The sequence below is a fragment of the Ahaetulla prasina genome, chromosome 7 (assembly GCF_028640845.1).
Source record: "Ahaetulla prasina isolate Xishuangbanna chromosome 7, ASM2864084v1, whole genome shotgun sequence".
In the NCBI taxonomy this organism is placed as follows: Eukaryota; Metazoa; Chordata; class Lepidosauria; order Squamata; family Colubridae; genus Ahaetulla; species Ahaetulla prasina.
In genome coordinates this window covers 38,907,097-38,929,881 of record NC_080545.1, presented here as the reverse complement: position 1 = coordinate 38,929,881, position 22,785 = coordinate 38,907,097, and the positions used below count along the sequence as shown (strand labels likewise).

General features: G+C 36.9%; 1 protein-coding gene across 1 annotated transcript in view; it reads left to right on the top strand.

The window, feature by feature from the left end:
* PRICKLE1 (prickle planar cell polarity protein 1) overlaps window positions 1–21,363 on the top strand; it is a 56,409-nt gene extending 35,046 nt beyond the window's left edge. The window contains exons 3-7 of the mRNA XM_058190125.1: window positions 15,999–16,112; window positions 16,498–16,635; window positions 17,177–17,380; window positions 20,027–20,213; window positions 21,208–21,363. Coding sequence (XP_058046108.1) covers window positions 15,999–16,112; window positions 16,498–16,635; window positions 17,177–17,380; window positions 20,027–20,213; window positions 21,208–21,230 — 666 coding nt within the window. The 3' untranslated portion in view covers window positions 21,231–21,363. The remainder of the gene's footprint in view (window positions 1–15,998; window positions 16,113–16,497; window positions 16,636–17,176; window positions 17,381–20,026; window positions 20,214–21,207) is intronic.
* Window positions 21,364–22,785: the final 1,422 nt, after the last annotated feature.

Here is a 22,785-nt window from a genome sequence, read left to right as displayed (position 1 = left end):
GTCTATTTCTACTAATACATTATACAACCTCTTAATATGCTGTTGGCCTTGATCTCTCATTTGTTTTAACAAATTATCCTCAGTTTGCTTAACACCTATTTTTTGATCTAATTTCCATCTAGCTTGTAATTGTCCATATTGGAACCATGTATAATTTTTCCCTTCTTCCCCCATCTTTTCTCTGGATTTTAATTGTAATTCCCTTTTCCATACAAAGAAGTTCTTTATAGGTAACTACCTCCATCTTTTGATATATATTTATATTTTCTATCATGTGTCTCGGATTGCCCATATTGGAATCTTTCCATCTAATTTATATTGATATTTCCTCCAAACCCTCAATAATGCATTTCTAATTATATTATTTTTAAATATTTTATCTACTTTCTTATCATATAATAAATAGGCATGCCACCCATATAACAAACCATACCTTCTATATTCAAAACTCTTTCCTCAGTTAAATTAATCCAATCAGTAATTAATGATAAAACAACTGCTTCATAATACAATTTCAAGTTAGGCATTTTAAGACCCCCCCTTTCCCTTGTATCCTGCATTATTTTTAATTTTATTCTTGGTTTTTTGCCCATCCATACAATTTATTAATCCCCTTTTGCCATTCCTGTAATTTAATATCATTCTTAAGCACGGTATCATTTGAAATAAAATAGAAACCTGGGCAAAACATTCATTTTTATAGCCGCTATTCTTCCCAACAAGGATAGTTGTAACTTCTTCCAACTCTCCATTTCTTTCCATACCTTCTGCCACAATACCTCATAATTATTTTTATATAATTTGACGTTTGAAGCTGTAATATATTTCTAAATATTTAACCTTTTTAACGATTTCAAAACCTGTAGTTCTTTCTAACTCTTCTTTTTGTTGTATATTCATATTTTTAGTTATCATCTTTGTCTTTTGCTGATTCACCTTAAATCCAGATACTTTACCATACTGACCAATTATATCTTTTAAACCAGTAGCTGAGTATGTTGGTTGAGATACAGTAACAACCAAATCATCTGCGAAAGCTCTTAATCTGTAATCTTGATGTTTAACTCTAATTCCCTTTATTTGATCGGAGCTACGTATTTTATTCAAAAGAATTTCTAAAGTTAAAATAAAAAGTAATGAGACAGGGGACATCCCTGTCTCATCCCTTTCCCAATTTTAAAAGTTTCTGTTAACCCACCATTTACTATTATTTGTGCTGTTTGCTTCTGATATATTGCCTTAATTGCGTGGATAAAATAATCCCCAAATTGCATTTTTTCTATTACTTTAAACAGAAACTGCCAGTCCAATCTATCAAAAGCTTTTTCAGCATCCAAAAAAAAAATGCCGCTGAGATTTGGTTGTTTCGTTCCAAATATTCAAGTAAATTTACAATTTGCCTCACATTATATCTCATCTGCCTACCCTTAATAAATCCTGACTGATCATTATGAATTATTTGATTCATCACTGGCATTAATCTATTAGCAAGTATCTTGGCAAATATCTTATAATCAGTATTTAAAAGTGATATAGGCCTATAATTCTCTGCTTTAATACCATCTCGTTCTTCCTTCGGTATTAACGAAATAAAGGCTGTCCTCCATGAAGGAGGAACATCTCCTCCCATTTGAATTTTATTAAATAACTCTTTAAGTGGTTCAACCATCTCATTTTGTAAATTTTTATAATAAATAGCTGTTAAGCCATCTGTACCTGGTGCTTTACCAATTTTAAGTTGCTTAATTGCTAACAAAATTTCCTCTGAAGTAATTAATTGATTCAGTTCTTCTCTTTGATTTTCTGTAAGCTCACAAATATTTTGTTGTTGTAAATATCTTTCTATCTCTGTATCATCAATCGTATCCCTAGTATATAACTTACTATAATACTCTAGAAATGCTTTTTTAATCAAATTCTTTTGATAAACTTCCTTACCCCTATATTCTATTTTATCAATCATTCGTGATTTCTGTTTTTTCCTTATTAAATAGGCAAGCCATCTTCCTGGCTTATTGGCATTATTAAACGTATCATGTTTTACATATTGTAAATTAATTGCTACTTGATCTGCCATCAACATGTTAAACTGACCTCTTAGTATATTTATTGATTCTTTTATTTTACTATTTCCTGGGCTATTTATCAATAACTGTTCTTTCTTTTTAATTTCCTCTTCCAATTCCTTTTTCTTTTTCTGCAATTTATTTTTGTATTTAATATTCATTTGTATAAGATTTCCTCTCATATAGGCCTTGCTAGCGTCCCAAATCATCTCTATAGATGTTTCTTTTTTCATATTCATAATAAAAAATTCCTTCATTTGCTTTTTACATTCATTTACGTTTTGTTCATATTTAAACAAATTCTCATTCAACCTCCATGATCTCCTAGCCTCCTTTTCCCGATCAATTTCAATCCAAACCGGACTATGGTCAGATAGAGTTCTTGAACAAATCTTAGTCTTCTTCACTCTAGAATACAAATCATTAGAAATCAAAATAAAATCAATCCTCGAAAATGATTGATGCCTGTCAGAAAAGAAGGTAAAATCCCTCTCTTCTGTATTATGTTCTCTCCAAATATCTCTTAATTCCAAGTCCTCCATCATTTCAAAAAAAACCTTTGGTAATTTCGCCCTGCTTGACATCTTCCTTAAACTTTTTTTATCTTTTTGAGTATCCAACACACCATTCCAATCACCCATTAATATATATGATTTATAATCCCAAAACACTATTCTTTTATGTAAGAACTTGAAAAATTTTTCTTGCTGTTGATTCGGAGCATAAACTCCTATTAATAATACCTTCTTTCCCTCCAACAAAAGTTCAATAGCAATGTATCTTCCTTGCTTATCCACTTAAATTAATTTTGCTGATATATCCTTTTTTATATATATAACTAAACCGTTTTTTTTTTCCAAAGAGGAGGCAACAAAATGTACCCCCAGTTTTGAGTTTATCAAATATTTCTGGTCTAAAGATCTAATATGTGTTTCTTGTAAACAAGTAATGTCATTTTTAAATTGTTTCAAATAATGAAATACTTTCCTTCTCTTCTGCGGTGAATTCAGGCCATTAACATTCTAAGATAATAATTTAATTGCCATTATCGGCCGAAGGAAACTTTTGGAACACCAGCCGCAGATCACATTTTACTTTAGGCCTTGCTCCTCCCACTGTTTCCGTTGTAGTAGTTGCCAGTTGTTGGTGTGCCTTCATCTCTTGTTCCTTGCGTTTAACAGCAGCTCTTGTCAGCCTTTGTTCTTTTGAATCTAAACCTGTCGTAGGTATTTCCAACACTTGTAATAAATCTTCTTCCATCACAATCTGTTCTTGTACCTGCTTCACTTCTCTTTTCTTCACTTCAGCCTCCCTTCTTCTAGCTTCCAATGGGGGAAGACTTCCAACTTTTAATACCTCAACATAAAATTCTCTTGCTTTTCCAACTGTATTGAGACGATGTACTTTCCCTGCATAATATACTATTATACCAGTTGGAATATCCCATCTATATTCAATCTGATGTTTTTTAAGTTCATTCACCAGGAAGGCAAATTCCTTCCTAGCCCTTAACATTTTTGGTGGAATTTCCTTTAATATCAAAATATCTTGACCAGCAATCTGAATTTTCTCCCCCTTATATGAAGCTTGCAAAATCTGATTTCTCACTGTTCTGTTTGTAAAATAAATAACTGTGGGATGTAGGTGTTCATTAAGACCCGACACTCAAGGTTTCCTCGGGATGAGTGCCCCGAGCCGAAGCTCCAGTCACTCTTTTATTGAGACAGTATAGCACAAGGAAATACAAGGAACAATGGCATCGCAACATTTCCTGCCAGGTGGCAGCTCATGATACAGAACAAGGAAGTCACGGAACAGTACATTCTATTTTGAAACATTCATTATATGCTACGTGTCTTAACCTAAACCGCAGGCTTTATCAAGAAGTTGTTTTGCACAAAGCTATCTTTTCTGCCATGTAGGCAGAAGGTCTAACCGACTTTACATGCATTCCTGCACGTACTAGCAAAAGCCATTTTACTCCCACATCTCCTCCTTTTTTGTTTGATATGAAGAATCAACAAAAACCTCAGTTCCTATTATATGAATGTCAACTTGTCTGTTTGGCTTAAAGCATTGTCTAAAAGTAGCAAGCAATGAAGGCAAACATTGTACACAACAACATAATGCGGTCAAAGCAATAATACCCATGATCACTGTCATAATTAAACCTCGGATCCAGGACACATCAGGCAGCCAGGACCACATGGCTCCCCATATGTCTACGGCACCCGAACCAGTCCCTACCAAGGGATTATCCTTAATCATTTGTTCCATAACAGTTATTGTCTTAGTGATATTCAATTCATTATCATGTACATATACACAGCAATGCGAATGAATCAAAGCACAAACACCTCCTTTTGCTGCTAACATAATATCTAATGCATATCTATTCTGCAAAGCAACTTTTCGCACTTCAGCAAGCTCTTGATTTACCAACTTTAAAGCTAATACAGTTTGATTAAACATTGCTACAGTCCAATTGTTGAGCGCATGTAGGTCTCGATAGTTCATAGCCACTCCTAATGGTGGAAGTGCCCCTCGCGCTATTTGTGTCGCCAAACTTCCTCCAAGAGTTAAAGGCGAATCTTCGATGTTACGGCGATTTCTGAGTCTGGTTTTTGGCAAAGTTTTTACCGTAGATATTGCCGGTATGATGTATCCTATTGTGCAAGTACCAGACCACTGAGATGGCCACATCTGGTAGCCATTGTCACCACATATTAACCACAACCCTTTAGGCAATGGCAAAATTTTGTGTCCTTCTTTTTCCCATTTGAACATCATCTCAAACCAAATTTTACCTACAAATTCATGGTGTTTTAACACAGGATTAGCCCATTTTGTACGGCCATTACAGCATTCCGCGTTGTCCCCTATGATGTTCAAGTTCTTGCAGGATTGTCCTGCGTTCACTCCAGAAGTTATGGTAGCAGAAACATTGCGACCGGCGTTGCAAGTCATTGCTGGGACGTCCGCATGCACGGCTTTGTCGCAGGCAGCCATGTCTCCCAAGTATGTACCATTCGTAAGGCGCTGAATACAGAGAGACGCCGAATGACTCAAATGAAGCTCAAGGGCGGGAAGAAGTAAACCAGTACCATTCCAATCGGACCACACCATGGGATTCAGATACGGCGGTTGAGTTTCGGAGTCTCATAAATCCGACCACCCAGATGCATTTACAGGTAAAGAGTAGACAGGCATACCCGCTTTAGATTGTGGCGGAATCATCATACAAATCCAGCAATTATCCAACTTAAGACTCTTTACTGTGAGGTGGAGATCCTTTAAGAAGTTGTTCTGGCTCCACCCCAGGTCCCCCGCTCGATCGACCCTTTTGCTGTAAGCTGGGATGATAAGGACGAACACAACGAGCAGGGACCCATGCCACGCCATCTGGAGTTTGGACAGCAGCGTATCCGCGACCCCAAGTAATCAAACGATAGGGACCGGACCACTGTCGATCGGGCAATCGTCTCACTCGAACCAAGACTTCTTCTTTTATAGCTGTAGGGGAAGAAGAAAAAAATCTCTCTGCCGTGACACTACACTGAAGCAGAAGGGGAAATTCCAAGATTTAAAAAATTTAAAGTGTAGAGGGCCAAATTAAGCTGATTTTGCAGTGCGGGTAAACCCCCACTTCCCCTTTCTGTTTTCCCAATTTTATCGAGCATACGTTTTAAGGTGCCATTGGCCCGTTCAACAATGGCTTGGCCAGTCGAATTGTAAGGAATGCCAAAAACATGCCGAATACCCCATTTAGAGCAAAATTGAGCAAAAGCCTGACTGGTGTAAGCCGGGCCATTATCAGTTTTTAATTGCGACGGAGCACCCGCCACAGAAAAAGATCGCATGCAATGATTGATGACATGTTTCGTTGCTTCTCCCCGCTGCGGGGAAGCAAAAAGAAAACCAGAAAAGGTATCAATAGACACATGAAGATATTTCCATGGGGCAAAAGGAGGATAAAAGGTAACATCCATTTGCCATAGCTCATTGCGATGAAGACCACGCGGGTTGACCCCCTCTCCCAATTGAGGACTAGGGCCAAGCTGCGCACACGAGGTGCACTGTTGTACAATAGCCGTGGCCTCTGGAAGAGTGATGTTAAATTGTTTGCTGAGCGCCTTGGCATTCTGATGAAAATAATCATGACTCTCCCAAGGGGTAAGGACAGTCATTACCTGTGTAGCAGAGTCAGTCCTATTGTTTCCCTCGGTCAGCAAACCAGGGAAAGGCTGATGACTGCGGATATGAGCCACATAATAACTGTGTGCTCGCTTTTCCAGCAATTGCTGTAGGGTCAAAAACAACCCGTAAAGAACAGTGTCTATACCCAGAGACAGGTAAGCCCAGGGTAAAGAAATAAGCAAATTATATACATACAAACTATCCACAATCAAATTGAAAGGTACGTGAGGGTGCAATTGAAAGGCTAAAATGGCAGCAGCTAATTCTGCTCGCTGGGGTGACGTTTGAGGCGGGGTAATATGTGTTGTCCATTGGCCCTGCGCCGTTTGCCAGGCACAGGCACCATAGGTCTTCCCACCATCCGCAAATATTGTTAAGGCAGGCAAAGGAGACCGCGACATGGAAGGCTTAATTGTAATTTCCACATTTTGAAATATGGCCAAACGAGGGTCAGCCGGGGGGTGGCAAGAAAATTCCCCTGGCCAGTCCCCCAAAACTAATTGTAGAGGTTCATTTTCCATACTGATCTGCTGCCAAAGTTGCAAATTCATAGGAACATAAATTTTGATTGGTTCGGTGCCTGTCAGAGAGAGACACCGATGACGGCCTTTTTGTATTAAGGCAAAGTAATTTTGAGCTGGGGTGGTTATAGATTTTGCTGGAGTATGACGTAAATGAATCCACTCTATAAGTTTAGCTTTACTATTCTCCTGAATTATGACTCCTGTTCCTAAACGACCAGGAAGGATAAGATAGGCAAAAGGAATGTTCGCTGAACATCTATCCGTCCAGCGTTGCGTTAAACGCTGTTCCACTAAAGCAACCACTGCTAATTGATCTGGCGACAATGTAATGATGTCACTAGGTGCCTTCCCTTGCTTTAAAGCAGAAAATAAAGGCCCTAACTCAGTGGTGGTTAAACCCAAGTAAGGCCGGACCCAATTTATATTTCCTAACCACTTTTGCAAGTCCACATAAGTGAATTGTTTGGGTAAGGTAAAATATACCGGCTGCGGAGTGATAAATGCAGCACTCATTTTGGTACCTAGATAATTGATAGGTAATTGTATTTGGATTTTCTCTGGACTAATCAGAAGACCTTTTTTAGCAAGAATGGATTGTAGTTCACCAAGTGTCTGTTGCACTGTCCCCGCCGCCCCGGGAGCGGCAATCAAGATGTCATCCATATAATGATATATTTTCCAAGCTGGGTGCAAATCTCGATATGGCTGTAAAGCCCATTGCACCACCATCTGACACATTGTCGGACTGTTCAACATACCCTGGGGCAACACTTTCCACTGATATCTAACACTAGGCTCCTCATTATTAATAGCTGGAATTGTGAAAGCAAAAAGTTTACAATCATCCGGATGAAGCGGAATGGTAAAAAAGGCATCCTTCAAATCAATTACCATAAGATCCCAGTCTTGCGGAATCAAATTTGGATTGGGAAGACCGCATTGAAGCGGCCCCATAGGCAAAATAATTGCATTAATGTTACGTAAGTCATGTAAAAATCTAAATTTCCCCGATTTCTTCTTGATTACAAAAACTGGACTATTATAAGGACTATTACTAGGTTCCAAATGCCCTGCCTGCAGCTGTTCTTGAACTAATAGGTGTAATTGTTCTAACTTAAACTTTGGTAATGGCCATTGATCCGTCCAAACTGGCTCAGTAGTGGTAAGCTGTAATTTCAGTAAATTAATCATCCTTGTTTATTTCAGAAAACACGATCTTCCCTCCTAACTGTGTGATCAAATCTCGTCCCCACAAATTAACATGTAAGGGCATTACCACCGGTTTAATATGAGCCGGAGGGGAAGAGTCAGAAGCCCGAACAACTAACCAATTTTTACTAACCTTCGTGACTTGCAGACCTCCAACCCCTCTAACTGCTGGAGTATCTTCTAACGGCCATTCCCTAGGCCATTCACCAGTTCTGATAACCGAGACATCCGCCCCTGTATCGATCAAACCTGATATGGGACGACCATTAACCTGGAAAGTAATCAAAGGCTTTCCTAGTTCCAATCGTTTAGCTAAAGCAAGCACCGATGTAACAAAACCAGTGGGTGGCTCCATACAGATATCCGTAGAGCCAAAACCCCCTTCTCCTCGGACCTTGTCTTCGGCTTCCTGCTGAACATATGGAAGCAATACTAATTGCGCAACCTTTTCCCCTTTCTGCAGATTGACTGGTGAATTAGAATATAACTGAAGTTTGATGGTACCTAGGTAATCACTGTCAATAACTCCCGGAATAACAAAAATCCCTCTTTTGCCTGCTGATGAGCATGGTAAAACAAAACCTACAGTGTTTGGTGGTAGAGGACCTTTTAATTCTTTAATTCTGTATCCGCTAATTCAACCATGCCAGGAAATTGCAAATTAATAGACGAGGCAAATCTAACCCCGCTGAGCCTTTTGTGGCAACTTTTCGATCCCAAATATGTTGTTCCATTAGTGAAGGTTCCCTATTGGGATTAAATGGGGGCCTTCCCTCCCCTTCAATTAGTTTTTTCCTTGGCTAGTTGCTTGTTGCCGGCACTGATTTGCCCAGTGATATCCCTTCTTGCATTTAGGACACAAAGACTTTGGCTTGTTAACACCCCCGTTTCTTCCTTTATGTTGACCTCCTCCTGGAGCACGACATTCTGCCTTAAAATGACCTGGTTTGCCACAATTGTAACAATTGCCAACCTTCGGTCGTCCTCCACTCACTGCCACTGCCAAAGCATCCATTTGAAAGGCTGTACTACCTACTGCCTCACAAGCCTCAATCATTTGCGCCAACTCTTTCGGTCCTGTACTCAACAAACTTTGAAGTACCTTTTTGCAATCAGTGTTTGCATTTTCGACTGCCAATTTCTTTAGGACTTCCTCAGCTGCCAACTCATTCTCAATTTGGCGATCTACGGCCACTTTCAATTTATCGATAAACTGTCGGTAAGATTCTCCATTTCCTTGGCGAATAGATGTAAAGCTCTTGCCTTGAGACCCTTTATCTTCAACTTTCTGCAATGCTGACAGAATAATCCCTACCAAAATCTGAAAAGCGGCATCCGGTAAGTTATCTCGCTGTTGTTCAACTGTGCTAAAATTTCCTGATCCATAAAGTTGATCAGGGATTACTTGTGGTGTTGCTCTAGCAATAGCATACTGTCTATACTGATAATCAAAGACCATGTATTGTCCAGGAGTCATAATCATCTGCATTAAAGCTTTCCAATCTTAGGGGATGAGGCGCTGACCATAGCCTAAAGCTTCTAAAAGAGCAATAGTGTACTTGCTTCGAACCCCATATTCCTTAGCAGCTCTAGTAATTTCCTTTAAAGCTACCAAAGGCAAGGGTTTCCAGACCTGAATAGGATTTAATTGCGGGTCATGCTCTATAGTAACTGGATAGGCAGAGACAGGAGTCTCCACCAGATCATCCGTTGAAATTTGTCCAGCGGATAAGCCTGCTAAAACTGCCTCCTCCACCGCACTTTTAGTAGGACAGGCAACCAACGGAGTTGGGGTGATAGTCGTCGGAGCCGATGGAGTAATGGTAGGGACAGACCCATGATTAATTAAATTTACGGAGGCCGATGCAGATGTCTCGTTTTCTAGTGGTAACGGAGGATAGATATATGGTGGTGGCTTATCTGGAGGATGGGTAAGAACAGACAGCAACGGATGTGAATGCGTCTGAATAGCTTCCATGACCGAGCGCCACGTCCCTAAAATTGGTGCTGGTGCCCTAGGATGACGATGGAGATAATCGCCAACCTTTTTCCATGTATCGACCCTTACACTACCTCCTTCAGGATAACTTGGCATATGTTCCCAGATGTATTTCAAGAGTTCCCTTATTTCTGATTTTGAAACTTGCAAAACTTTCCCTTGTGCATTGAATTGAAAATAGTTTCGTCTGACGATTTCCCTTATTTCTTTTACGTGCTCTAACTGAGCTTTAGAGAAATCCCCTCCCATGGTTCTGTAGAAGTAGAATTGACCTGCAATAAACTACTGAAGCGCTAGTCCAATGCCTGGCAAAACCCTGGGAGTAGACGGACGTATACTTACCAAAGGATTCCTTTAGAAGATATCACGTCGGGGTCACCAAATGTGGGATGTAGGTGTTCATTAAGACCCGACACTCATGGTTTCCTCGGGATGAGTGCCCCGAGCCGAAGCTCCAGTCACTCTTTTATTGAGACAGTATAGCACAAGGAAATACAAGGAACAATGGCATCGCAACATTTCCTGCCAGGTGGCAGCTCATGATACAGAACAAGGAAGTCACGGAACAGTACATTCTATTTTGAAACATTCATTATATGCTACGTGTCTTAACCTAAACCGCAGGCTTTATCAAGAAGTTGTTTTGCACAAAGCTATCTTTTCTGCCATGTAGGCAGAAGGTCTAACCGACTTTACATGCATTCCTGCACGTACTAGCAAAAGCCATTTTACTCCCACAATAACAACATCCCTTGGCAACTTTTTTTGCCTTGCTATCCAAGAATTCACACGATATATTTTATCAATTTGATAAGCCACATCTGCTGGACGAGCTGCTAATATCTCAGCAAATACTTCAGAAAAAATTTCCCTTAAATTCTCTTCCTTATTTTCTTTCAAACCTCGGATTCTAAGAGCAAATTCCATATTTCTATATTGTATCAAAACTATTTCATCCTCTGTTTTTTCCATTTTACTTTGAAATTCATCCATTTTATTTTCTAATTTTAAATTATGTTGCTTAATTTCTTCAACCTCCTCTTCTAATAAAATCACATTCGTTGCCAAACTTTGTACTGCCATTACAAATCCTTCTTTAACTTCTTTATTTCCCACTTGAATTTCTGATATCTGCTCTTTCATTTCAGACATCTCATCAGTTATTACTTTAAATTTTTCTTCTATAAAGCCTTTTAAGTTCTCTTGTAAAGCCTCTAAATTCAATGTTCTAGTCTCTGCTGTATGAGCTGGAGAGGCACCAGCTGATAAAGTTCCAGAGCTCTTTGTTACAGTAGACTTTAATTGTTTGGCTGCCATCTTCTATAAAATTATATATTTATTTATTTCCAACTTAATATTCACTTTAAATCTTCTTAATCTCTGAGAAACACAGTCTTTTAAAGCAGTATTTAAAAATCTCCCCTAGATTCTATCAGCAGGCAGCAAAGAGTTAAAGAGTTAAAGCAGCAAGTAACATGCAAATTACCAACTGCAGACGGCAAACGCTGAAAGTATCACTTTCGCTTTCCACTCGTTAGCTTGTTAACAATTTTCTTGCTGTTTTCAAGCTTGTTACAAAGTAACGGGGAATCAGCTTGGCTACTTGCATAAAGTTCTCCCACTTTCGTTCTGTCCGGTATAATTCTTTATTGTCCAAAATAAATCTCGGCATTTGGTCGTGGTGATTGGTTCCGCCAAAGCAGAAGAATCCTCGGATCTGGAGCACTTCGGGTTACTGGAGGGAACTTAACCCTTCAAACCCCTTTTTTCTCAGGGGCTTTAGGGAAATTCAACCTCTGCCCTCAGCTCACCACCTTCTCCTTCTCCCGAAGAGGGGGTTTTCCGAACCGCTGGACAGCAGATTTAAGCTGTCCTAGCGATTCCACATAATCCAGAGGTTGGTGATCATAAAGATCACCGCCATCACCTACGGTGCCAAACCGGAAGTCATCATAAATATAAAATGTTAAAGTTGTCTTGGTTTGGTAGAATTGCAATGTGTAAGATGATGTTGCTGCCCAAGTTTAACTTTTTATTCGAGATGCTACCGTTAAATTTGACAGAGAAAGATATTGAAGGATATCAGAAAAAAATGGACAAATTTTGCAATGGTGGGAAAAGACCTAGATTAGTGAAGAAAATGTGGTATCAAAATCAAAAGGAAGGTGGATTAGGAATCCGCAAATTATTTAATTATTACTGTGCATATGGTATCCGGATAGTGGTAAAAATACTTAAAGGTGAAGATAATAATTGGAGAGACTTAGAGTTAAGGGATATAGAGAAATTTGGATCAAGGTGGTTTTTAGATAAAGCAAACTCAAAATGTGTAATTAGAAGTGATTGGTTAAAGGGATTAAGTAAAATGTGGAATAAATTTGTTAAAATTTTAATTCCGGATATAATCTTTTTGGGGAAGACAATTGGAAATTGGCCGATTAAAAATAATATAAGACGTAATGAAGTGATTAAAGATGAAAATATAGAAACTATTAGAGATTGGTTAAAAGTTTTAGAAAATGAAAGGAGGAATAAAGAAATTATTGAAAAAATAGGGTTAAGATGGTTTGAAAAAATACAGATAGAAAAATGGACAAAAAAATTAAGGGAAAACTATTCGATAAATAGATGTGAAACTGAATTTGAATATTTAGTATCTCGGATTATGAAAGATGAAATTGGGCTAAAGGGACTCGTTAGCAGGGTTTATAAGATTATAAACTCTGATGAAAAATTACAAAGAGTGATGAGGACAAATTGGGAAAAAGATCTTAATATTGAAATACCAGAGTCAGATTGGAATGTGAATTGGAATAGTAGAATTATGAGAACCTTATCTATAAGGATTAAAGAGCATAATTATAAAGTTGTTTGAAATGGTATTTGACTCCAGTAAGATTGTCACAAATGGATAAAAAATTAGTAAAAATGTTGGAGATGTGAGATGGAATTGGGGACTTATGAACATATGTGGTATAAATGTGATAAGGTTAAAAGTTTTGGCAACAATTGAGAAAATGATATTTGAAATGATGGGGAAAGTAATAACATTGAGAGTGGAAACTATATTATTGTTGGTAATTAAGGAAATAGAATTAACAAAATATGAAGAATTGATTAGAATTATGATTATAATAGGTAGAATTATAATAGCTAGATATTGGAAACTAGATGTGATTTTTAGAATAGAAGAGTGGAATTCTGAAATGTGGAAATTAGCTTTAAATGATAAAATGACATGTGATATTAAAATTAGAAGTGGTGTGTATAAAGAAGATATTTTCTGGAAGACTTGGAAACCATTTGTGGACTATGCGCTTGGAACATTGGACGCTTTGGTACCTGTACCTCGAGAACGTGGATTTTGGCAATCATGAGGATATATCCGAAGACCCAAATCTTCCTTCTTTTTTTTTTTATGTATAGCACAAGGGTGGAAAATGTATTTTCTTTTTTTGTTTGTAACGTTAAAAATTTATAAAAATAAATTAAAAAAAAAAGTTATCTCAGACCGAGGGATACGTTTCACTGCTAAGTTCTGATGGGAGTTTTTAAAGCTAATAGGTTCATCCCAAGGGCTTAGCTCCGCCTTTCATTCTAGTACTAATGGGGCAGCAGAACGAGATAACTCAATGGTAGTACAATACCTGAGATGCTATGTAAACTATCAGCAGACTAATTGGGTGGAACTGCTGCCATTTGCCAAAATGGCTTACAACAACTCGGTGCATAGCAGCACTGGGTTTACTCCTTTTAAGGTGGCTACGGGGGTCAAATGGTGGCTATGAAAGTTTTCCCAAGGGACCCTATTCTCCGTGACACTAGTGGAATGGATGGACTCTTTCAGAGGCACATGGGCTATAGTGCGTAAGGCACTAGAAAAAGCAAGGGAGGCCCAGAAAATATAAGCAGATCTAAAGAGAGTCTTTCAAAAAAAGTTTAAGGTGGGAGATACAGTGTACCAGTTCCACAAAGTATTTAAATCTCAGACATCCCTGTAAGAAGCTGGGTCCTAAATATATATATTTTTTTATTTGCATTTATATCCCACCCTTCTCTGAAGACTCAGGGTGGCTTACACTATGTTAAGCAATAGTCTTCATCCATTTGTATATTATATACAAAGTCAACTTGTTGCCCCCAACAATCTGGGTCCTCATTTTACCTACCTTAGAAAGGATGGAAGGCTGAGTCAACCTTGGGCCTGGTGGGACTTGAACCTGCAGTAATTGCAAGCAGCTGTGTTAATAACAGACTGTCTTAGCAGTCTGAGCCACCAGAGGCTCTCTTCCCCATTGTGCAGATTATCAATCTGGTAACAGTAAGCTACGGATGCCAAACACTCTTAGGCAGGTGCATCCAGTATTTCATTCTAGCCTATTGAAGCCCTTCTGTATCTCTGGGCTAAGACAAGTCAGGATCCCTTCCAGCTCCATTCCTCATAAAGGGAGAAGAGCACTATGAAATTAAAGACATACTGTACCTAGACACCACCAAGGAAAGTTACAGTAACTTGAGCTGTAGAAAGGCTTCCCAGCATTGGATGCCAAGTGGGTAGTGGCTAGGAATGTCAGAGCAATTAGTAAAGTGATTTCATTCCAAATACCCAAAACAACCAATGTGAGAGAAAATCTTGTACAGTGATTTTCATGCTTATGTATTCCAGATGCATTTTTCTTTTGCAGATGTCAGCATGTGAAGAGGGCTTGAACTATCTGGACTTTTCCCATAATAAAAGAAGGATTTAATTGGACAACACAATGAACTGAGGGGGGATGGCCAAAGGGAAAAGCAAGTTTAATTATGTGGGATTCTGCGTGGGAAAATTAGAGCTAAGTTTCGCTTCTTCTGTGCCAATGTGTATTCAATAAAGTTTTACTTTTGGGAAGCACAATGTCCCAGGGTTCTCTTTTTGGATTTTCTAGCTGGACAGCTGACACAAGGGTTCCACTTACTCTTTTCTGTTAGAACTTTGCCCTAAACATTAAAATAAAAAATAATATTCAAGCTAGCATTAATATGGCTTAACAGAAGAAGTCAATTTCTTAGTATCACATGTAAGATGCAGCATGCATATAGAATTATTTACTTGAGACACCTGAAGTATTTTTTCTTTGGAATGTATGTTTGTTTTGTACTGTGCATTTTATGAATGCCCTATTTGTTTGAAATGCTGTGAATAATGTCACATTTTTCTTTCATTTAAATGTAATTATCTGCCTACTTACCAGTTTACTTTGTGCATTAAAGTTAGAGCAGTACTGACACAGATAACTTAGTGTAGTCCTCCAAGTAAAATAATACTTGGAGCCAAACAATATTTATTAAAAACATTTTATTTGTATAACTTTAAAAATAACTTTCCTATTATTCCTTTCATAATTTAAAGAACAATAAGGCAAATGGAAAACAACATTTTCTTTGAAACATTTTCTTTTTCAATACTTTTTGGGCATGGAATAGAGAATAAGAGTTTATTTTAACCACAAGTAGCAATAGCTTTTCTGCTTGTATTTTGTGGCAAATATGGTTTTATTTAGTAACTCTGAAGTTTAAATGGAATGAATGAATTTAAAAGAAAGAAAGTACAGGAGATCCTATAGAGTTTAGAGAACAAGTCAGACTTGTTGATGTATCAGTTGTTTTCTGGATAGCTTTATAATGTTGTGTGATAAAATGCAGTGTGTGTGGAATTTTAACAGACCTGCTAACTAATTTGAAGGAAGTGGAAGTGAATTGTGCATAATTTATGGCAGCTGTAATTGCCACTGAAAATTGCATTCCAGGGAAGCAATTCAACAGCTGAATGCTAGTAATCTTGGGTAATTTAGTTCTGGTAAGTTAGCTTATTTCTTATTTCTAAAAAAAAGGAATTCTTCTAAAGATGCAAAGAAAAAAGTAAAACAGACCTAGCATACCCTACAAATAAAAAAATAAAATAGCAAATGAAGAATTCTTACAAGAAAGTGCATGAATGAGACATGTGTCTGGCTTCTAATTTAGGTTCAGCTTTACTTTGCTTGCCTGTCAGAGGAGAAGGTCCCATATGTTAACAGTCCTGGAGAAAAATATCGAATTAAGCAGCTTCTCTATCAGTTACCACCCCATGACAATGAGGTAGGTATAGTTAATCATATTTGCTCTGCTAGGATGAGACAGAGGGACATATTACCCTTTTTTTGGCAACAAAAAACTCTATACTTGTATGCTATAGAAATTTATCTTATATCCATAAATTAGTAAATGCGGAAAAACCTTAATCTTCAAAATAGTATCCAGGGTAGAAATGCATAGATAGCAATAACACTTCATTTCATTGTAGCAGCTCCAATTGTTGAGACAGATTATTACATAGTGGTGAAAGTATAAGAAAATTAGCTGTGTATGCAATTCTAAATCTGACACAAATCTTTTAGTTTCCAAACAGGTATATGTATTTATGCATGTGAATTCCAAATAGAACTTGTATAGATTCTAAATATGTTATTGGCTTTTGTTGAAGATGCGATACTGCCAGTCTTTAAGTGAAGAAGAGAAGAAAGAACTTCAAATATTTAGTGCACAACGTAAGAAAGAAGCACTGGGGCGAGGCGCAGTCAAATTACTCCCTAGAGCAATAATATATGCACTTTGTGAACAGGTAACATTGCTATTAGAATTCTGTAATTCTGTGAAATTCAGGTACTGGTGAACATGGAATAAAACACATTTAAATAAAACATGAGTTCAAGCCTTTTAGGTTGAAAACTGATCAAACGGCATTTGTTGGCTTATAATACCTATTTTGTGCTTTCCGATATAACAATATGTATAAAATATTGATCAAGATAAATCTGATAAATAGCAAGGTAAATCATGGGGATAATAAAGATTTGATTAGAGGATGTTGATGAATCAGTATAAGTGTGTATGCATACTTAACACAATAGAATGCTCAAAGGAAGTGTCTAAGAAATTATGTTACTGACAGTTAATATGAGTCAGTAACTTTGTATCAAGGAAGATCATATAATAGTAGTGGCATGTGCTCCTTTAGTGTCCTGGTTTGTCCTTTCCTCACAGAAGTGAGGTCCCACTGTTCTGATAAGTTATATATGTATGAAAATTAAAATGCATGTGTGTAGGTTTATCGAGATGGATACATGGAAAAAAAATACATAAACCCCTGTTTTTATTTCCAGTGTGGTACAAAAATAAATGGAGGTGAAGTTGCAGTATTTGCTTCAAGAGCTGGGCCTGGAGCATGCTGGCACCCATTCTGTTTTGTATGTTTTACATGCAATGAACTTCTTGTTGACCTAATCTATTTCTTCCAAGATGGAAAAATTCATTGTGGTAGACACCATGCTGAACTGCTGAAGCCACGATGTTCAGCATGCGATGAGGTAAATCTTACATTCTCTTGAACCTTAAGATGGAATTGAAGTTATAGCATTTATTTACCCAGGCACTTCTGAGTGTGATCTTCAATTTTTTCTTCTATGGCCTTCAGAAATATTGGCATCTAATTGCAGAAATGTGGGAATAGTGGGAGATTTGACTGAATTTGCAAATTTTATAATAGTTGGAACATTTGTTGGGTTTTATTTACAGAATTTTCTTGAAGACTCATGCCCTTAACAAGTCAAAGATTGTATAATGAAATGGATGCAAAATTAGAATACACAATATTGCATACATAATATTGCATACACAATGCAATAATAGGAATTGTAATAGATCATCATTAAATTTACTCAGAACATTATACTCAGAGAAAATAATATGTTTGATCCTTTATTTTAGTTTTGATGCTAAAAAGGATAGTTTATCTTCAAAAAATTAGTGGAAATCTAATGAGCAGATCTAATGGTCATTTGTTTCTTATATTTGGCATTACGCTTTAATGCTGTACAACTCAACAATTCTGTAAAAGGATTCAGAATGAAACAATTCTTAAAACCTTAAGATTTATTTTAGCCTAAACTATTCTTATTAAACTACCAAACTATTTATCTCCTCAAACTATATGTAGATTTTTATGATAATTGCTGCAAGGATATTATCTGTTTCTTATTGGAAATGTCTGAACCCTTCAATGGAAAATGGTTAACCAAGTTGTGGGAGTATACTTTGATACTAAAATAAGTTGGTACATTAAAAGTAAACCAAACACAAGTTTTAGCTCAAACAGGAAACTGTTTTTCAAGTAAAATACGTGGATTAGGAGCATATCCAATATTTGGATTTATCTCTGCATAGAAGTTATGCTTCAAGATATTTAAATAATCAAAATAATGTATTTTTACTTATTTTATATCCCGGTTTTATTATTATTACAAATAACTCAATATGGTGAACACATCCAACACATCCTCCTCCTTTTTCTGCACAATAACAACGACTTTGGCTGAGAGTGAGTGACAGGCCCAAGGTTACTCAGCTGGCTTTAATAGCCAAGGCGAGACTTGAATTCACGGTCTCCTGCTTTCTAACTCTGTGTCTTAATTACTAGACCAAACTGTCTTTCTAATTCTTCTCTTATGAAACCCAATTCTAATAATTCTTAGCAATATGCACTGAACCTAATATAACATATAATTTATATTGTACTGACTATGACTGGCCTGGTGGCCAGTGGTGAAGACTCTCACCTCCCACTCAGAAGGTTGAGAATTCAATTCTAGGTAGTGACAGATGTTTCTCTCTTAGAGCACAAAGGAAAAATATCTGCTGCGAACTCCACATGGGTGGCAGAAAGGGCATCCAGCCAGTAAACACTGAGCTCCATTCAGTCACCCATATTCTACCCTGATTAGGGACTACAGAGTTGTAAAAAGGGAGTATTTTTTTTTAATTGACCATAGTTCTTGATATTCATTCATTGGCCATTATCTTTACTATTGGGTGATTGGAAAACCATTTATACTATTGAAGGAATGTGACATAATTATTTCTCTCTTTTAACATACCTTGTCAGCATTTGTTTCCTAATTGCTACCTGCACCAAAAATTGCTGCTGCTCAAAGGGAAGTCTTGTCCACAGGTTCCCAATGCTGCTTCAATTACTAAGTAGTTTAGAAGGAACAAATGTGGGTGCATTTGGATATAACTTATCATCTGATATCATCACACATATTCTTTGGGACAAAATGATTCCCCATATCACTTAAAAACTAAACTTCACATACTTTGTTATGCATTGCTTTCTAGTAAAAGTAATAAATTGAAGAAATGTTACTTGCAAGAATACTGTTGGGTTGTATATGGCAGATAGTCTTATGTGTGAGTTTTGCCCCTTTCCCCTTTATTTTTATTTAAAAAAAAAAGAAAATAAAGAGGAAAGAGTTAAAAATGGTAGAATATCAGTAAGTAGACGAAGATGTAGACGTGGTACCCTAGTGATCAACTGTATTGTTAATATATTCTACTTATTAATTTTCATTAAGTTATTTTCAACAAAGGAAATATTTTAAACATCCTTTGGAATCTCTGAACTAAATACCTTATTTACACAGATAATCCTTGAATTATGACTGTAATTATTGTAAGTCATAACAGTTGTAAAATGGGTCATCATGTGACCAACCTGGTTTTGCAAATTGTTTGAAGTGGTTAAGTGAATATGTGAATACAGCGGCCATAAAACAAATGCCATGGTCATTAAGCAAACACTGTGGTCATTAAGTAAACCCATTATTCAGTATGACACATTATGACCAAAACCCGGAATTAAATGCCATTTTTGGCAAAACCATTTGTAAAATAGTCACATGACCATAAGATGTTGCATACAGTAGGAGTACCTAAAGTGCAGTAATGTGACCATGGAGGAATTCTGACCGTTGGAACTTTGGAGACAGGTTGCAAAACCCCTTTTCAGATAGGTTGTAATGTTGATTGGTCACTAAGCAACTGGCCGTAAATTGAGGACTAGTAATCTCTTTTATCTCCACTGTTTTATTGTTTAAGGATAAGTCATTATCCCCCCCAAGAGTGAGAAATAAGAGAAACTCCTAAAACCTAAATTATTTCCTCCCCACCTACCCTAGATCATTTTTGCAGATGAATGTACAGAAGCAGAAGGTCGTCATTGGCACATGAAACACTTCTGTTGCCTTGAGTGTGAAACCGTCCTTGGAGGACAGAGGTATATTATGAAGGATGGACACCCATTCTGCTGTAGCTGCTTTGAGTCTCTTTATGCAGAATATTGTGAGACTTGTGGGGAACATATAGGTAAGTTTACATCTTGACTGGCAATTTTTTTTATTAGTAAGTTACAAAATCATGTTTTCAACCTGATGAACTAGTTAAATTACCTCCTTTTGAATGGCTGTCTTGACTCAATTGATAATTGGCTTTTAGCTTATTTGTAGAACCTGAGGTCCTTAGGATTATGCCTATTATTTTAAAAATATTATCCAGATGAGAACATCATTTCAGGCTCACTGAGTTGTTTCCTGTTGATGCCAACATTATCATACTTCAACAAAAACTTCAAGGAAAATAACACTAATTCTGTAAATGCAGACTATCAGCAAATTGTTTTAATAGACATTTTAGTATGGTGGTATAGTTTCTTATATTTTTTATTATTCTTGCTGTTGTTTTTAATTATTGTGGATAGTATAGTCAAGATAGATGGTTAGCTATACAAATTGAATGAATGAATAAATCAAAATTAATTAATTCCATTCTAATTGGAGTCTTTTTTTAGCCATGCTATGTTAATGTAATTTGACTAATATACTATTCTGGTTCATGTCTATGCTCAGAACTATTTATTAAAGTGTCTTTTATCTAGTTCTTTCTGGATATTAGTTACCTAAGGCTAAACATTAATCCTTTATTTATTTTACTGTATTTTAAAAACAAAACGATAGATGAATATCTATCTAGACTGCTTTACTTATTCATAATGGAAATAGAGCTTTATGCCATGGCATGCAGTTTAGTTTACAATTTTTTTGCACCAGTATAATGTAAATAAACTCACTCTCAAGTCTCAGTAAATAACATATTAACTAAATGAGTCCTTCGGGAGATAGGGCGGTATACAAATTTGAATAAATAAATAAATAAATAAAATTAAATAACATATTAATGTGTGTTAACAGGGGTTGATCATGCTCAAATGACTTATGATGGACAACACTGGCATGCTACAGAAGCTTGCTTTTCTTGTGCTCATTGCAAAGTTTCACTACTTGGTTGCCCTTTTCTTCCCAAGCAAGGACAGATTTTTTGTTCTAAATCATGCAGTCTGAGAGAGGATGTTCATGCTTCAGATTCTTCTGATTCTGCTTTCCAGTCTGCCCGCTTGAGAGACTCCAGAAGAAGCATTCGTATGGGAAAAAGCAGTCGATCAGCAGATCAGTGCAGACAATCTCTCCTGTTGTCTCCAGCAATGAATTACAAATTTCCTGGTCTTTCAAGCACAGCGGATGATACTCTTCCGTGGAAGCTGGATGACTTAAGTCTTTCAAGACAAGATGTAAACTTTGTTGACAAAGAACTCTGGAAAGTAAGGGGATATGAAATGGCTGATAATCCAGAAGAATGGGCTGAGCATGAAGATTATATGACTCAGCTGCTCCTCAAATTTGTTGATAAAAATCTATTTCAACAGCCAGTGGAAGCCAATGCTAGATCAAATGATCAGTGGATTTGTGAAAATGTGACTAAAGGGAGATCAGAATTGAAGAAAAATAATCAAAGCCTAGCAAGTAAAAAATACCAGGCAAATATGTATTGGGCACAATCCCAAAATGGCCTGGGTGATTCTGCATATGGTAGCCACCCAGGACCTGTTAGTAGTAGGAAAATCAAAGAATTAGACATGGAACATGACACAAGATACAAACATAACCAAAAGCAAAGGTATAATGATTCATTGGAATGTTTATCAAATCTGAAACAAGAGCAGTGTGTTCGAGACTCAATGGATTTCCTTGCTTTATCTAACATCACAGGTAAAGCAGCTAAAAACTATGATTTATGGTTCATTCACTAAGCATTTCTGATACATATATAATTAATATATATAATTAATTTTCATACCATAAAGCTTGAATCTTACTAGTGTTCTGGGTTTACATATTAACTTTTACTTGCTTTTGAAAGCCTGTTCAGGGTCTCAAGTATTTTATAATGGAATTTAAGTGCTTATGAATTTATCTTTTGCTTATTTATCAACTTGTACAAGTTCTTGGTAAAAAAAAAAGTAACTTACACCCAGTCCTTGCATTTAACAACCATTGCAGTGTCCTGGCATTTTTGATTAAAATTTGAGCACTTGGCAACCAGCATGTATTTACTATGGTTGCAGCATCCTGGGGTCATGTGATCATTTGCAGCCTTCTCCGGCTTATGACAAAATCAATGGAGGAAATCTGATTATTTGCATCACTTAATGATGTGGTTGTCCCAATTGTGGTTGTCAGTAAGAACTACCTGTCACTTGGGCAGTATAGAAATTTGATAAATAATTACATAAATTAACAAAATTTGTTAATGTTCTCCAACAGGGGTCAGAGTAAGATGGTAATGGAGTAGAAGCTTCCCTCTTGAACCCCTTATGTATGATTAGATCAATGAACATTTTTAGCTTGACAATTTATGGATATAATTGCTTTGAACTGGAACTCAGATGGTCAGAATCCAAGAGTAACATTTTGTGCAGTTATCTGGAAGATTTTTTTTAAACCTATATCAGGGCTATCAAACTCGATTTCATTGAAGGCCACATCAGGGGGGTTTTTTTTGACCTCAAGGGGCTGGGGTAGAGGTGGCCATGGTGAGCATGGCC